Source organism: Aspergillus thermomutatus (genome assembly GCF_002237265.1).
Source record: "Aspergillus thermomutatus strain HMR AF 39 chromosome Unknown NODE_12, whole genome shotgun sequence".
Lineage (NCBI taxonomy): Eukaryota > Fungi > Ascomycota > Eurotiomycetes > Eurotiales > Aspergillaceae > Aspergillus > Aspergillus thermomutatus.
Genome location: NW_020798060.1, coordinates 27,671 through 45,165, shown reverse-complemented (window position 1 = coordinate 45,165; position 17,495 = coordinate 27,671). Strand labels below are relative to the sequence as shown.

Here is a 17,495-nt window from a genome sequence, read left to right as displayed (position 1 = left end):
AGGAGAAATCCATACTCTCGTCTGGTCTTTCTTCGAAAGCACAATGTGGCGTCGACCCCATCCAGTGATCAGCCACCAGTTGCTTCGCGATAGAAAGCTATGCTTCGGCTTGCTCCAGCGGTGGCAAATCCTTCAGACTTCCCGGTCTTTGGCAGCCATTTAGCGCTCCAAACCGCCTTCTCGGTTTCGGAATGAGTTGCGACGCACAACCTCGTATCAATTGACCAGACCTTGACTTTTCCGTCAAATGAGCTTTGCATCTGTTAGCCGTAAATTCTAAAGGATATCACATTAGTCATATCAACCGACCTGCTCAACAGGTACTCCCCTGTATGGCTCCAAGAGAGTGAAAGAATCCAGGCTGAGTGACCCGAGAGATTTGCTACCTGCTCTCCGGATAAAGTGTCATAAAGCACAATTACCCTTGAATCTCCAGCGGCAGCAAGAAGTTTTCCGCCGGGAGAGAATGCCACAGTCCGAACTGGCTTGACCAGCCCTACAAGGATATCAGACAATCTCACTCCTGATCTTTCAGTGCTGATATGGGAAAAAAATACCTGACAAGCTGAACGGCATTCGCCCAGTTTCTGTACTGAAGATGTAGACACTGCCGTTCTCATGCCCACTGGCTATAAAGCGGCCATCCGCAGACTGCAGGGCTCGCATGAGCATTTCGACTGACAAGGTGGCAGGTTGAACATACCATGTCCAAGCAAGTGCCAAAACTACCCTTGGTTTCGTAGTCTCGAATCAACTCGCCGTTGGCATTGAGATCCCATACTCTGATGTGTCCATCCTGGGTGACACCAGCGAGGTACTGTCCGTCATCTGACAAAGCTACAGCCCAGGTACCAGCAGCACCAGCCAGGTTTCCTATTGATCCATCAGTTACAAGTCAAAGTGGTTAATTTTTGAAGTATGAAATGAGTCCGGTAGATCAAGAAGGACTTGAATTGTGATACCTGAAGCGGCGTCCTCCTTGGACCAAGTTCCCTCGCGGCAGCCCCAGACATTGATCTCTCCACCAAAGCCCACACTGACTGCTCTGGAGCCTTTTCCATTTGTCACTATATGGTGACAGCCGACTTTGTGGGCGCCATCAATGGATTGCACCAACGGGAAATCAGGATCTGTTGTAGAATGAATCTTGAGCGCAGTTGCACCAGAAGCCGACAGGATTTGAGTGTCAGTAACAGCCAGTGAGAAGATATCGAGAGGATGAGCTATATCCCGCATAAACCTAACACAGTTAACAGAATTCAGCCCAGGAAAGAAGTGAAAGTGTCAATCTTCTTATGTATACTGACCATTGTCCGCGGAACCCCACGACAGGTATTGTTTCGACTATGTATGTTCAGATGTGCTGGAACAACAATGGCAATTCTCTTTCAGGCTCTTACCATATTTAATCTATCTGATTCATGGGGGCCACTTGGATTGTCTCGTGTCTACCTGTTGATTGAAGGGAATATTCGAATTGCTGAAGCTCGTTAAGATGAGAAGTTGGTCGCTGGTACTCCGTAAGTGGTGGGTGATCGTGGGACATAACCCAAGTCTTTGCTGGTGAGATCATGGGCGCGAGCGGCCACGAGTCCCACCATACACTTCAATGCAGTACTCTTTTCAAGTGGAAACTTAAGAGGCTGAAAGTTTGAGTGCCGTCGATATCAGGCAATTATTGGTTTGAAGGTTTCAATGACTATACACTAGCAAAGCAAGAGAAAAATAATTGAGAAACAAAATATTTACAGGGGCTTTCCCATCAAACCAGACGCCGAATGTCATGCAGCATATCCTATATCCCAGCTGTATAAAAGTACAGGGCTCTCGATACCTCAAATCTATCATTCTTGAGTTTTCATGGTTCAGTTTTCACGGCTCACTGTCCTTTCAGCCACCGTTGTATTTCACTCATACCGTCTGGGTGTGCTTCCATTGCTTCTTAATGTCTAACCAGGAAACAAGTCATCAGACTCTCGAAAGACCAATGCATTCGATGGGCGATAACATACCTTCAACACAGTGCGGACATAAAACATGAGCACGCTTCATTTGACCGCATCCAGAACAAGTGTTGAGGTTTTTGAGGTCTTTTAAAGCCTTGCCAGCCATCTGCCTATGACGCTTCTTCATGTGGGATGTCTTCTTTTTGGGTACAGCACGCAGGATGGAATCCCAGATGCCGGAAATGATGCCGGGAAGGATCAATGATAGTGCTGCAGGTCTCAGCAGCTGATGGGGGAGGATCGGAGAACTCTGTAAAAACCGCGACCATCGTCCTGCAGCGGAGGATAGAGGTTCCGAGGACAGAAGCACGCGAGAAAACATGTACGACGAGGTGGTGGACTGGAACATTCGTGAAGTCATTTTTTGGGTATCGGTCGTTGCCGTCGGACCGTAAGACAGACTGGCGGAGCGGAATTGAAACAGCCTTTTACGTTGCTTTGCCTGTTCAAGAGCACAAGAATTTTGGACTTGTCGGAAATCTGAAGCTTTTCCTGGCAGACCTGCGGTTTGCTGTGTTTGGATCCGGAGATTCACTAGTCCTGTTACGGTATAGCCGTCCCCCTGAGTCGCGACAACAGTTAAGGGGGTTCCATAAGGTAAGTCATCAGATATCTATTAGCATCTCTTCTACTCCAGCTAGGAACTCCAGACTGGCATTCTTGGGGGTCATTCAGAATACCGGTTGATTTCATACGGAGCTTTCTTGGTCAGCTTTTGTTTGTTCTATCTTGGCCTGTCCGCATCCAAATATTCCACTTTCCATTGCTCAATTCCCCGATTTGATTTGGAAGTCATAACCAACAAGAGATAAACAGTCCTTCACGATGGCCACCACAGCCAATTCCAATTCGACCACCCCAGCTACTGTTTTTCCTCGCAGCCATGTTGGCTTTGACAGTATTACATCTCAGATTGAGCGGAAGCTCTTGAAGCGTGGCTTTCAGTTTAATGTGATGTGTGTTGGTACGTGGGCGGAAATTGTCCCGTTGCTCGTTGAACGAACTCCCGTTAACTGTTCCTTCTACACTATCAATAGGCCAGACAGGTCTCGGAAAGTCAACTCTGATTAACACCATCTTTGCTTCCCATTTGATCGATTCTAAGGGACGTCTGACGCCCAACGAACCCGTTCGATCGACCACGGAGATCCAGACTGTCTCTCACAGTGCGTTGGTGCCGGAGGATAAGATCTTCGACAGATCTTCGTCAGGGACGTCTTGCTAACGGCTGCTTGCTAGTCATCGAGGAGAATGGAGTACGCCTCAGGTTGAACATTGTTGACACTCCGGGATACGGCGATCAAGTCAACAATGATAGGTGGTATGGATTTAACCTACCTGCTCTTCGATGATTAAGCTGATTGTGCCATAGTTGGGACCCAATTGTGAAATACATTAAGGATCAGCACTCAGCATACCTTCGAAAGGAGCTTACTGCTCAGCGTGACCGCTATATCCAGGATACCCGTATCCATTGCTGTTTGTTCTTCATTCAGCCATCTGGCCATGCGTGAGTCCGGGACCATAAAAGTCATCCATAACTCAATCTCGCTAACCCTGCAAATGTAGCCTCAAACCCATTGACATTGTTGTCTTGAAGAAACTCTCGGATGTTGTCAACGTCGTTCCAGTGATCGCAAAGGCAGACTCGCTCACTCTCGAGGAACGCCAGGCGTTCAAGGAGCGCATCAAGGAAGAATTCACTTTCCACAATCTGAAAATGTACCCCTACGATAATGACGAACTTGATGACGAAGAGCGTGCGGTTAATGCCCAAATCAAGGTCAGACCTTCTACTACCCGTGCTGCGTGCATGCCCTGCCCGCCTGTCTCTAACCCTCTCCTAGGACATTATTCCATTCGCCGTTGTCGGCAGTGAGAGAACTATTGTTGTTAATGGTCAACAAGTTCGCGGCCGACAAAACCGCTGGGGTGTCATCAATGTCGAAGACGAAACCCACTGTGAATTCGTCTATTTGAGAAACTTTCTCACTCGCACTCATCTCCAAGACCTGATTGAGACAACAAGCCAGATTCACTACGAGACTTTCCGTGCGAAGCAGCTTCTGGCCTTGAAGGAGAGCAGCGCCGCCGGGGCACATTCTGCTGGCAGCCGGCCTATCAGCCCTTCTGCCGACCGTGAACTCAGTCGCAACTCGCAACGGATGACTATGAATGGCTATTAGGTGCTCGTAGTGATTGTCTCTCAGGATCAATCTAATAGTTTGGGCTGGCCAATGTCCACAAACATACTGCAGTCATCTCCGGGCCACGCCCAAACAGCGATAAAGTACCCGCAAGGACGTTTCTCTTCCTCCACTTGCCTTCCCATTCGGTAACTTCCGTTTTACTCTAGCAGCCTTTTACAGATATCCTTTTCAGCTTTCATATTGTTCATCAGGACTTGTGCTTTTTTAGTTTTGCTTTATCTTCTCCTCTCCGTTCAAGAGAGTGACCGGGCCTACCACATTTCCTAGATTTGTCGTCTCCGGACGGAAAAGAGACTAACATTCGAATTGCTAGTTTAGTCTTACTGCTCATGTATTTAATTTCTCTTATGTTCGTCAACGGGCAAAAGAAATCCTTTGATTAATGGGCTTCTGTGAGCCGAAGTCCGAAAGGCAGATGATGCATTGTTCCACTATCGCAACCGAGAGTATCTACAGTCGCTGAGGTATACGGCAGGGCTGATTGAATACAAAACACACTAAGACATTGTCAAGAAAATCATTGACGCGCTCCAAAATTACCACCGTCGACTATCCAATCCCGCAGCTCCATATAAGCTTTCTCCAGATCATCGTTCACGACGGTCTTATCATGAGAGCCAGGCTGCGCAGCATATTCAAGTTCGTTTTTTGCTTGAGCAAGACGTTTCTACAGCAAAGTTAGATTCCCCGCGGCATAGTCTGGCGAGTTAGGGGACACCCATACCGTCAAGCTCTCCTCAGTCTCAGTTCCTCTCCCACGCAGTCTTCTCTCCAACTCTTCAATGGATGGAGGCGCCAGAAATAAGAACCGAGCATCAAGATCGGTGCGTTTGACTTGCTTTACTCCCTATTGCAGTTGATAGTCGTCAGCTGTTGTCTCGGTGGAATTATACTTTTCCGGTGATAGTTTTCCCTCTCCTTCTCTCCACCATATCAATTCATGTTTCAGGAAATCATTACCTCCATCTCAATGTCGAGAACGCAGATCTTGCCCCTTTGCGCAACATCCTTCACTGCCTGCACAGTAGTGCCGTAGTAATTGCCGCCAAACTGAGCATGCTCGATAAAGGCATTCTTGCTCACGAGATCCAGGAACTCTTCTTTAGTTGTGAAGTAATACTCGCGTCCATTCTCCTCCCCCGGACGGGGTGCTCGAGTGGTATCTGGTTATAACAGATATCGTTCAGCGCAATTCCCCCAAAAGAAACAGTTCGTAGACAGAGTCTGGAAGGATTGGTAGGGGGGTAGACTTACGAGACACGGATAAATCGAAAGTATCGGGGTAGTCGGCGAAGAGTCTCTTGAGCAGGGTCGACTTCCCAGTCCCAGAAGGACCCGATACCACCACTGGACGGAACCTTTGCACTGCTAGATAGGTCAGTTAACTGCATTGAGAAATACGACAATAGGTGTTGGAATGAGAAAGCGCACCAGCACCGGTAGCCATTGTCAATCGGGAGTACCAAGAATTCAAAGAGGAGCGTGTATCAATCAAGTTCCCAGCTGTACGAGAGCTGAATAGGCGAAGCATAGGCCAGAAACGTGTGCAGAAAAAGCCAAAAATGGTCTCTGTCTTCTCGATAACAGTGTCCCACTACGGTGGCAGAAAGAAAGCGGTGACTCCAAGCTTGTTTAGTGCAAACGTCGCAAACATACATACGGTTTCAGCATTATTACTACTAGAATGGGAAAAAAGATCAAAGCTAGTCGGTGAGCGAATTGTGGAATTCGATAAGGGCCGGCTTATCTTACAGAAGATGCTAGTCTTCTACATATTTCAAGGCAGAGCCACCCTGACAATCCTTCAGGGTTTCAGCGATTCTTGATTCCCGCTAGCCTGTGACTCCTGCTCTAGGAAATTGGACCAGAGTTCGGCCAGTGACTCTTTGCTTGGGTTCCCGTGGTCCAAGAAATCCGTGGCTAGGGTAGGCGTGCTGGGTGTACGATGCATGGATATACTCGGTATTTTGAGCTTGCCGGCAGTACTTGATGTTCCTGGGCGTGCAAGGCCTGCTTGCTCACGCTGCTCTGTCGCCAAGTGTCAGTGTCATTCACAGTTCGCATCATCGAGTATGCATGATGTCTTCGCATACCGTCCGTCCACCCCAGAAGTGCTGCGATAAGCTGCAGTATCTGAAACTTCTTCGGGTCTGATCGATCAAGGGCGAGAAAATGCAACAAATGGTTTGTAACGATGTGCCTAGATAGCTTTAGTAAAGAAAAAAAATCAGCAAGGCAGCACGCCTCAAATTCTGACTAACCTATCAACGTTATCCTCAGCTCTGCCTTTCTTGAGGAATCGTAAGGCTTTGGTGAGATGGTCGTTCAGTGTCACTGCCTCATGTCTTAACTTCCCGATCAGGAGGTTCTTCTCCTTGACTTCTTTCTCAAACGGCTTTACCCTTTCAAGCTCCTTCTGAGCAGCTTGAAGAGCTTTCTCGGCCTCGAAAGCTTTAGCCTCGGCGTCTTGGAGAGCCTGTCTTAGCTCCTCAAGCTGAGTGTTCGAGCTTTCCACGAGATCACGGAGTTCTTGTTTCCGAGCTAGAAATAGTTAGTGTCGAGGTCAGTCAGGGGGCTGATATACACAAGATATGCTCTACCTGTCTGAATCTCTTGCAAAGCACGTTGTAAACCATCCACGGTGGCTAACTGAGAATCACGCTCGGAAACGACCTTCTCATACGAGTCCTTAAGAGCGACCAGCTGCTCTTCAAGGTCGGTGACCTTTTCACCTAGGCTCTCTCTTATAGATCGCTCCTCCATAGCGAGGATCTCCCAGTTATGCATGGCTTCTTTTGCTTGCTCGAACTCGGACTGCAGGTATGATTCTCGTTCCAGGAGCTCCTCCTTTTCCTTCAGCCAATTCTGCTGAGATAGGTTACTTCGACTTCTCAGTGTAGCGATTTCGTTTGACTTCTGCTCGTTATCTTGGGTGAGCTCTGCCAGCTCCGAGTTTTTCGCATCCAAGGCATCTCTCAAGCTTGAATTTTGTTCCTCGAGCTCCTCGATCTTGGAGTTGGCTTGCGCAAGTTCTTCCTGTGGATTGCTTAGCCCAGCCACTTATGATGGTGCTTGAGATAAAGACTTCAACGTACAGCATCTTCTTTGAGCCTTTCACCCAGCTGCGCTTTGATGGTGTTCACTCTTTCCAGAAGCTTCTGAAATTGTGCCTCTGCGTGCTCCTTCTTGCTTTCGGCATCGTCCAATTTCTGTTGAAAAGCTTCCATCTCTGCGCGGTGTTTGAACTGTATTTCCTCCAAAGATTTGCGCATGTCTGTGACTTCGGCGCGAAGAGAGTCTCGATCTCGAACAAGAGCGTCAAACCTGTCCGACGAGGGTGACTCTGGATCTTCACTTTCTTTTCCAGGTGCATCATCATGGATATTTGGGTCCGCAGATTCTTTCGATGAGTTGTACTCAGCTTCATTTCCTCCGGATGCCCCAACAAGCGTAGCCTGAGCTGTCGTAAGTGGCTGTGAGTCCTGTTGCCTAACGTTAGCGAAGATTAGACATGGCAGCTATCTCTTTGCGGGGCGTCACGAACATTGGGTTCCTGCGTGTCAAGAAGACTATCAGTTTGTTCACCCAAAGGCCCGTCTACATTCCCGTCCTCGGCCTTGACATCTTGGGCTTCCTTTTTTTTTGCAGTGCCCTTGTTCTTCTTGCTCTTTTTCGACTTGACGGCTGCTGCTGAGTTGTCAGCGTGATTTCTGGGCAGAAAACTTGTAGATTATTCATTAAAGCAAACCACTCAGTAACCTACCTTCGGGCATCTTGTGTAAATGGTAGTTCAAGGAAGCTTCGGTGGGATGGTAATTGTTTAAACGGCCGACGCGACTCTGGGTACTCCGTACCAGATCCAGGGCATAGCTGTCAACACCACTAGCGCGGTTAGACTTGTTCCGAGCCAAGTCCGCATCCTAGTTACGACATCCAGAGCGAGCCCACTCTAGTACAGGTAGCAAGCACATATCGATACATGCTGATAATGTGGCATTACAATTCCATTCTTACGCTGGGAGTTACAAAATGTGAACTTGCGTTCGAGGGATGGGAACAAAAATGTGTCCTAAAGCGGCTCCGCGCATTGCATCTATGCCGTCCACTCTCGTCTCAGTAGTGTGGTGCACTCAGCAGCCATAAGAGCCATGTTTCGTTGTATTGCCAAAGGCCGGATTGGTCCAATGTCGACTCATTTGCCTCGAGAAGCCTCAATTTCTCAAGGAAGAAGTGACTGCAATCGCTCTTGTTCAACCGAGTGATCGACATGAATTTTGATAGCTGGCAAGTTCCATTCACATAAAGTCGTCCAGAAAGTCTGAATCTCGCTCCTGATTGCTGCTCGCCTGCATGTTCTCTTCACTGAACAGGTCATCGTAGGCATGCTCTTTCTGCCATTTAAGCTGTTCACGTTCCCTCTTTTCCTGTTTTTCCTTGGCACGTTGCTCATCTCTCGCTCTTCGTTCTTCCTTTTGCTTTTTCTTCAGAGATTCCTCCTTCTCTGCGCGAAGATCGGGAAATCTCTCCTCGCGAGTCTTGTTGAGCCGATTGACAATTGCATTTTCTCGCTGTCGAACGTACACTTTTCGGACCAATTTGGGATTGTGGAATGAGACCTGTCCAGTCGCCATTGACCCGTCTTTCAGCAAATTTGACCATGGCGTATAAATCACTGTGATGTTATCCTTCTTGTTTCCTGCTCCGCTGATAAGCTTTACCTCCTACTCTTATATTCTGTCACATGAACAGAAGTGCTTCAGGGCTGACCTTCAATGGAATTGGCTTTGGTGAGCTGGGCACAGTCTTCTAAGAGCGGCTGTGGGATCTGGTCCCACGTTTCGCCATCGCGAAGGCGCAGGTAAACGTGAGCACTCGATAGATTATCAACATGAAACTGGGTACTCCATAAGTACAAGAATTCCAACCTCATTATGCTTTGAGTTTTGGACAACAAACCCTGGGGAGATAACCAAGAGTCAACTCTTAGCATTCAGCGCAATGATGAGGATATAGGTGGTGGTCAGCGGTACCAGACATCTTTCTCTAGGCCATATTTGATAAGATCCTCATCTAATAGCAGAGACTTTTAGATCTTGGGCACGTTTCACGAAGTCGAAGAATGGCCGTCATACTTTCAAATTTGTCTTTTCCGACATAGATAAAGGCAGCAGGGTTCACCACATTTGATGTAAAGTAGTACACCATCTTGCCGTTTTGCAGCAAGGGAAAGAAGAACTTCTTGGCTAGCGGGATCACAAGAAAAGTATCTTGAAGACGTGATGGATGATAGGCCCTTCTTGATAAATTCAGTGAGAAATAGCGGGGTGGGATTTTCTAGGTTTGATCATTTTCTCAGGAACTCAAAAGGTGGGGAATTCTAGTACTAGTAGTAGTACTAATACTCCGTACTCCGTAGTTAGTCTACTGTTGTTTTAATAATTAATTTTAGATTCACTCGCTTCCTCCTTTTCCTGTTGAGAGGCTAGGACTACTTTGTTTATATATGAAAAGTTTTACAGTTGTCAGTGATAACTTAGCATCAGTCTTGATATAAGTAGGGGTATTAGGGAGGTTACTTAAGCTTCTAAGGTCTTTCTAATCATGGCGCCTAGATAGGTAGTTTTAGATACAGTCAGAAATCTAGGTACTTTAGCCTCAGTTGATCATTGGTAGTAATAATAAGAGACAAGCTGACAACTACCTCCAGATATGGGATTGGGCTAAGCATCATACAGAAGGAACTCCAATCCAGGCCCAGTGAAACACGGTTGTCTCGGGATCATTTACACCAAAGGTACTCCGTAGTAATACATACAGTCATACACTGATTTGTACAACTCTGCTTTCCTCAGCACCTTTGGGAATATTCTGAACTTTTCATCATCAATAGATCTAATGATCATTTCGAGCCTCTGAACCTATAAATTGCCCACTCGTGTATGATCATTTGCTGCAAACTTGCAAAAGTTCCTTCATATATGCACGCATCATGCCACTCCGACTTCCCGAATCCCAATTGTCCTGGGGATTTGATCATGAGGGTCTTGGGTCACGTAGGACCCGCAAGGCTCTTGCGAGTCGCATGAAACAATTTTTTATCTATGACTCGGAAAAGTACCAACCCTAAACACGGAAATCAAGCCACATACCATCTACATGAAACTGAATTCGAAGTGAGAACGCTGGTTGGATAGTCATTTGTCAACCCGATCTGATGGTATATTAATGCGGCTAGATATATATCATAATTATGACAACTACGGAGTATATAGTACGCTCATCGATAAAGCCAGGTCACCTCCTTCGCATATCCACTATGTCAAGGATACAATTCCCGATACTTTGTATACACAAAGAAGACAGCTTGATTCGGAGACAACAGGGATTTCGATACACCCTGCTGCGAGTTTCTCGGCACGAGCCAGCATGCATGGCACGGAGTGCTCTGCTCATGTTAATAACCTATGACTATATCATCATTTTCGACCAACCGCAACGGCAACAATGTGAAGTTCAAAGGCAAGCGGAAGATAGAAAGTAGCATGGCCTCGCAGACTCACGGTCCTCTGGGATGGACGATTTATGATGTGCCACGAGCAGGACAGGAAGGTCATCCAACCCAATCAGAACCACCTATGTCTCAACGACAGTCGGTCCTGAGTGTCGTTATTATAGATCAGGTGATATCGCATTCATAGGTGCCTTTTCTTCTCCCTTCGCCCTTCCCCTTTTTCGTTTTTTTACAAAGCGGAGGAACTCATTCGGAAAAGGAGAGGTACCTTAAGCTTAGCAGTAATATATCCTTGTCAGGTTCCTAGGGCTGGCAAAGTGGAAGACCGTTACGTATCTACGCAGTGCCTTCGAAAAGACAGACTACACTACCTTATGTCATAGGACATGCATAGTTGCATAAAGTACCAGGTGCACACCTGCAATCATTAATTACAGAGTATCTGTACCTAGCGAGGGAATGTTGCTGAATCTGGTAGTGAGAACAGCCTAAATCCCTCCCTATCCTCCCAGTATAGGACATTATTAATAGCAAGACCTCCGAAACACCCTTGGCTGCGTGGTAGTATTTGTTTCATATTACTACCGACTACTCCGTACACTAGCCACAATGGATGACCATGAGATTGAAGGCAAATTTTCCAAAGTCATTACTTTGAGCCAAATGCGGTCATGCGAGTCATTCAATTGCCTAGCCTTCCGTCGACCATATCGTTGATTTGCTTCACTCACTAGTCACTACTCTAACTCACTAGTCACTACTACTACGTAGCAGTAAAACCACCCAATCTCCACTTGACTCATGCACCGGACACGGCGTACAAATGACATCCATAATTGATGTGGCATGTGGTGGAACCGTGGAAGAGTGGTCAAATGAATTGACACTCGGGACATATTCCGTAGCCCGTAGCCCGTAGTCCGCAGCCCTTAGTCCTTAGTCCGTACCTATGTAAGGTAGTATCCACCTTTCTTCCGACTTCTAAGACCAAGAGCCTACAGAGAAAATTGGTATTGTTTGCCTGTTTCACATAAGCGCCAGCCATTTAGGGATTCCCCCAATACTCAACTAGGAATTTGTACGTACTCTGTATGGAGTAGTCCGTACATACCCCCGGCCCCCGAGTCCACGATCGTCACTTCGGCTCCAAGTAGTTCTTAGTCAATAGTCATGGACTCATGGTACTTAGGTAACTACTGGTCTAGCAGGAGGAGCTGACTTCGGTGATGGCCGCCAGATAGCAATTTATCTACTGTACAAGAATGTGAACCATGAGTGGGGTCGATTTATGTTTAGTTAGTTGACAGTGAGAAAAACCGTTACACCAACTCGACAAGGGATCGATTAGCGTTGGTAACAGTATTAGGCTACGGCGGTAGAACTTATCTAAGTACGTAGGGAGTCAATTACTCCGTAGTTTCTGTTCGTCTCTGACATCTTTGCTACAGAGTATCTAGAGTACAGACTACAGCCTACAGCGGGTATGCCCGTACCAAGACTCCACCTGCCACATGGTCATTATAATTGAATTATTGAACAGAACAAATTGCTCATGGGAGTTAAATCAGCGTGCTAAAAGATCTCCAGGCTCTGTCTAGGCTTCCTTTGTCATATCTCCTGAGTCTATTGCAGGATCGTCGCAATCAGCTGTTGTATGAACTGATTTGTTAGATGTCGAATACACACGTCGCGAATGGCTCGCGTGCGAAAGTGCGAAACTGGGAAGGACGTAGGAATGAAAGAAAAGACAAAAGGAAAGGCAGATCTTCCGAGGGCTGGAAATATGTAGTCGTTCCCAACTTCTCTCAATCCTCGTAGGAGATTCGATCCACGATTGCTCTCCCTTCTCCACCTAGGCTGCATTAATTTAAAAATATTTGGAGGGGGCTTCCTCGACTACGCATTTTGGCAGGGATTTCGATCGATATATTTTAAATCCCTGCAATTAAACTCTCGTTGCTCTCTGGTGCTTTTCTCTCTTTCTCTTTTCCTTATTTCCTTCTTTCTGTCCCTTTCTCATCCACTCTGTTTCTTCCCTCTCTGTCGATCCTCTGGATTGAAGACCCAGCTACTTGCCTGCGAGTCTATTTTCTTTGAGACGCCGACACGCAAACGGCCCTAGATATCTCTCGAGGTGTCGAGGAACATCACTCTCAAGCAGTGACAAATGGCCAATTCTGGAACTCCTGCAGATCGTTCCAACTTCCGCCAAGCACTGGAGCGTGCCCGTAACTGCGATAATGGTGCTGTTGATGGAGAAACGACCAGGATACTCGAGACTGCCATCCAGAATCTGTGGCGGAGAATAGAGAACGCGCCGGATAGCTACGTGCTGAATGGGGACGAATTTGCATTGTTCAACTATTTCCGTGAACGATATCGAAATCAACGGATTGCCCAGTTGGCAGTGGAACGGTTCTGGAACAATTACAGTGGAAACAGCGCAAGCCGTGATGGAAGTAAGACATGACACTTGCTGTTGCGCAAATGGCACCTGGATTTTCAGCGATATGTGCGAGGACCACAATGTCTTTTTTTTTTCTTTTTTGCGTCCTTTGGGGCAATCGACTTGACTAAGTGGTCCGTACGCTTCAGTTGCATGTCAAGCCTGACCGTCGACGACTCTTGGAGGCTCGAGAGTGGAATCTGACCATCAAAATCAATGTTCCTGTGGGCAGCTGGCTGTGACATTGGAGCTGTAATCCGCGGGTCCAGAATGACTGTTTAACCATGCTTAGATGGCAGCTGTACCTGCCAAGCAAGAGCTGGAAGGGCTGAACGAAATACCTTCCGTTGGACGATGTTGCCGGGGTTGAACCAGCCTTGGGAACTCGCTCATGTCTTCTGCATGTGCCCGAGAAGAGGTCAGCCATTCCCGTATGTGCAGACCTGATTTTCTTCTTTTTTCTTTGGCGGGACGACCTTGATCGACTTTCATGATCTTTGGTTCAAACTCGGCACCACACTTCGCCTGAACCCAAACCCCTCTACACACATTCGGATTTGACTTGATGCAGCAGGGCTGCGAGGTTTTCGAGTCTAGAGCGCCATTCTTTCTCAAATAATGTATCTGCAAACGATCAAAAGTATAATAATTTCTTTTCTGTTCCGTAGCCAGTCTTGAACATGGATCAACACTGCTCATACTGGGTCAACCCGTTCGCCAAAATGATTTGTTGGGCTTGGGCCTGGACTACTAGTCATATAAGCACCAGGCGATCAATTCGCACTGGCAATAAAAACAGCTATCTGGATAGACCATGCCATTATTCATATTTACCATGACTAAATTATTTCGATTAGATTATACATCCTGCATAATCAGCTTAAGCAGGGAATTTAGTGGTTATAGATGATTTGGTCAGAGCTACTGTTGATGATAGATGAATGTCATTCGCTGAATGGACAATATTTCAATGACGAAATATATAATTGGTCTATACTACATCGGGAGATGTAAAGAAGTAACTTGACTATGTAGGTAGCTATAATTTAATCCACTGTGCATTCACTACCATAGACGAGTCGCCCACTTATCTATGTGGCTTGATGATTATATATATGGCATGGAGAAGGCAATGTAAAGGAAAAAAAATAAGAAACTCACTGCAAAATGGTACCAGGTCGCGCCCGGAATCGAACCAGGATTGCCAGAATCAGAATCTGGAGTGATAACCATTACACTACGCAACCAGTGGATGTTGACTCCATGTGAGGTATTCAATATATGAAAATAACGGCGATGTAGCCAAGAAACCTAAAAAGTAAAAGGTCGTGCCCGGAATCGAACCAGGATTGCCAGAATCAGAATCTGGAGTGATAACCATTACACTACACAACCAGGCTATTTATAACATACCCAACTTCAGAATTCACTATATAGCCATATTTACAGGTTCAATTCAACTTTTGACTTACTACAGGCCCCGGAGAAAGCGCAATACAGAACCTATACCTATTTTATTAACTGTGTCTCGGTCGTCATCTTCCTATAGGTAAATTTTTCAAAGTATTGCGAGGAGAGTTCTCCAGTACTCATTGACATAGTCAGGTTGGCAGATGGCTCTGTTCATGATGTATTACTTCATGGAGTTCACAATATTCTTCATTACCTGGGTTTCTAGTAATGTGTTCTGTATCCCATGTCTTCATCTTCAGTCACCTTTGGCGCTCTAATTGGAGGTGGACTTCTCATGAAACTAGCTTATCTGATCATATCTCTAGCATGGTTGCCATTGACTGTGTAATACAGCACCATTATGTTGTGCCAGCCTTATAATGAGCTATTACTCGTTGCCTGCCTAGCTAACCCACCCTTCCTGGGGTTGGTTCGGCCACGCCTATATGGGAAATCACTTTCCATTTCGGAAAGTACGAACTTTCTACATCAAATAATTTAGTAGTAATAACACTTTGGACGTAAAAACGGACGGGGAAATGTATTCAGATAATTTATGTCTCCTCAGTCCCTAGTATGTACTTAGTATAAACTACATACGGAGTAATAGTTTATATATGAACTAAGTGCGAAGTGAGGATTACATACCCAAAATCCCCAACTATTTGATTTCTCACTCTTGGAATGTAGTTATCTGTCCATATGCAGAGCTAAGATAATAGTAAATACAAAGTGGAACTAAATCAGTATATTAGATCCTCGTTGTCATGCGATAACCAATAACCAATATAGAATCACTACTCTACATGGAAAGTGATTCTCCGCAATGGCTGTTTCTTCACGGGTCGGCCAGGCAGGCGACGAGTCTCTGACTCCGTCCGCAAATCCTTATTGGTGTTTTCTGGATGCTAAACCCTGCGTAGTAACCCAATTAGTACTGAGGTACTGCCTTCCTTTCTGTACTCAGGAATTGGTGTCAGCTCACATGTACCTACTACGGAGTAGATCAGCCATGAATAAGATTAGGCAAAAAGTTAGTATCACTGAGAAGCCCAGCACCATAGGTAGGACATAGGAATGAGTGTGTAGATAAGTCACCAGCAGACTCAGCAGTCACTGTCTGCTGGATCTGGTAATTCATGGCAAACCTCATTCAAAAACCAAGCTGCTGTGAGGAGGCTAGCTGGAAAACCACAAGGCCAAAAGACCAACATTACCGCAAGATGCCAGGCATCTCGCGACCAGGCCCATATAGTAGTGCACTGGATAGATTCCTTGCACTGCTGCCAATCATAGTGTCAGGCAAACCAGCAATAGTACCAATCCCCACAGTATAAATTGAGTACCGGTGAAATACTCCGTTCAGACAATTGAGTCAAGCTACTGTGGAGGAGGAATTTACTTCAGTACTACCTTGATGTACATTATTGAAGGGTGAGGCCCTGCCCCTATGATATCTTGACAAATGTCAGGCAATGTCAATTCTCATGAGGTATGAGGAGAAGAGATAAAAGGGAAAAAAAATATGACAGATACACATCTGTCAGGATGACATGAGGAAAAGGTCGCGCCCGGAATCGAACCAGGATTGCCAGAATCAGAATCTGGAGTGATAACCATTACACTACGCAACCAATGAGGTGAGAAAATTTTTTTAATTACTATAGAATGCAATTTTAACTTCTGGGTTAATTAAGGTATGCACGAAAGTTGGATCTGAGCTGGTACCTGGGTAATCAGGCAGTCAGTACTCAGCACTAATTAAATACCTTAAAGAATCCCCACCGAAACCACTCAAGACATCAATTATGTGAAGGTACTTTTGCAGATCTCATTGCTGGCCAGCAAGGGAACTCTACTCTGTACAGTACTAGGTACCTAGTACACTGAGCAGAGGCAAAGGAAGATCCGCATTTCCGACCTGCAAGAGGCATCATTTCAAACACTACTATTTATTCTAGATGCAGATAGACATAGATTAAGGCACACAGGCACCATGTGCCTCATTTAAATAAGTACTAAGTTGGTCGAGCCGTAATTTCCATCTAGAATAGAACTAGGTACAAGAAGTGTAGAGTACTCTGTATAGAGGTCACACCCTAATGCACAATGACTAGCCAGAAAAATTCCACATTAATGCTTGTTAAGCAGTTACATTTTTTTTAGATATAGGCATAAATGTCTGCCATTTCAACAGTTCTGAGTACTGTTGCTCCTATTTCCCTCTAGAGCCCTGAGGCCCCTAAGCCCCTGGTTACTCTTCATGGATGGCATGCACAGCTAGGGAGTTTTTACTTCCCATGCACAGACTAGAGTTTCTTTTTTTTTTTTTTTAAAAAAAAAAAAGAAAAAAAAGTAAAACCCTCCCCTGTGGCAGATTCATATAGTGCAGAGCTCTAAATGTAATTCTAGTGTGGATTATGACAACCTGGCATGATACTGTAGGTACATTACATGGCCTCTGTTTTACCCAAAGCACTTGTCGGGTCCTGCCTTGATGTTGGTTAGAATATTTTATGAAAACTTAAATTTTGAGTTTTTAAGCACCGTTTGGTTGCGTAGTGTAATGGTTATCACTCCAGATTCTGATTCTGGCAATCCTGGTTCGATTCCGGGCGCGACCTGGTACCATTTTGCAGTGAGTTTCTTATTTTTTTTTGTCCTCATCTTGACCGCTCATCCTACCCCCATGCCTCTAGCATGTGAGGATGGACAAATAATAGGGGATCACTTCCACTGCAAAATCATCTGATTTACAGTTATGTCTGTAAATAGCCTTTAAGCATCTAAACCCGACACTGTCACCTTGGTCTTTCTGATAGGATTACTATTATTATAAGAGGGTAGTTACACTACGAAGAGTAAGTGAC

The 17,495-nt window shown here is 45.8% G+C and overlaps 5 protein-coding genes across 5 annotated transcripts; 2 read left to right on the top strand and 3 right to left on the bottom strand.

Moving 5' to 3' along the window:
- Positions 1-68: 68 nt before the first annotated feature.
- Positions 69-2,355, bottom strand: CDV56_105195 (SKI complex subunit WD repeat protein SKI8; the record flags this gene model as incomplete). Its single annotated transcript, XM_026758814.1, has 7 exons — positions 69-252; positions 310-496; positions 558-651; positions 704-873; positions 963-1,240; positions 1,308-1,344; positions 2,013-2,355. 7 exons carry the CDS (start codon positions 2,353-2,355, stop codon positions 69-71), a joined length of 1,293 nt encoding a protein of 430 aa, XP_026618113.1.
- A 476-nt stretch (positions 2,356-2,831) lies between these two features.
- aspD (septin aspD) lies at positions 2,832-4,192 on the top strand (the record flags this gene model as incomplete). The annotated part of the gene is made up of 6 exons (XM_026758675.1): positions 2,832-2,970; positions 3,044-3,172; positions 3,246-3,327; positions 3,379-3,516; positions 3,576-3,789; positions 3,854-4,192. The coding sequence occupies 6 exons, from the start codon at positions 2,832-2,834 to the stop codon at positions 4,190-4,192; spliced, it is 1,041 nt and encodes a 346-aa protein (XP_026618112.1).
- Positions 4,193-4,733: 541 nt separating this feature from the next.
- GUK1 (guanylate kinase) lies at positions 4,734-5,663 on the bottom strand (the record flags this gene model as incomplete). The annotated part of the gene is made up of 5 exons (XM_026758556.1): positions 4,734-4,883; positions 4,941-5,063; positions 5,177-5,379; positions 5,471-5,584; positions 5,648-5,663. The coding sequence occupies 5 exons, from the start codon at positions 5,661-5,663 to the stop codon at positions 4,734-4,736; spliced, it is 606 nt and encodes a 201-aa protein (XP_026618111.1).
- Positions 5,664-6,020: 357 nt separating this feature from the next.
- On the bottom strand, positions 6,021-9,146 carry CDV56_104649 (putative Golgi matrix protein; the record flags this gene model as incomplete). The annotated part of the gene is made up of 9 exons (XM_026758268.1): positions 6,021-6,244; positions 6,310-6,416; positions 6,478-6,757; positions 6,817-7,252; positions 7,312-7,698; positions 7,761-7,903; positions 7,980-8,098; positions 8,516-8,912; positions 8,984-9,146. The coding sequence occupies 9 exons, from the start codon at positions 9,144-9,146 to the stop codon at positions 6,021-6,023; spliced, it is 2,256 nt and encodes a 751-aa protein (XP_026618110.1).
- Positions 9,147-12,894: 3,748 nt separating this feature from the next.
- On the top strand, positions 12,895-13,197 carry CDV56_104262 (uncharacterized protein; the record flags this gene model as incomplete). Its single annotated transcript, XM_026757881.1, has 1 exon — positions 12,895-13,197. The coding sequence occupies one exon, from the start codon at positions 12,895-12,897 to the stop codon at positions 13,195-13,197; it is 303 nt and encodes a 100-aa protein (XP_026618109.1).
- Positions 13,198-17,495: the final 4,298 nt, after the last annotated feature.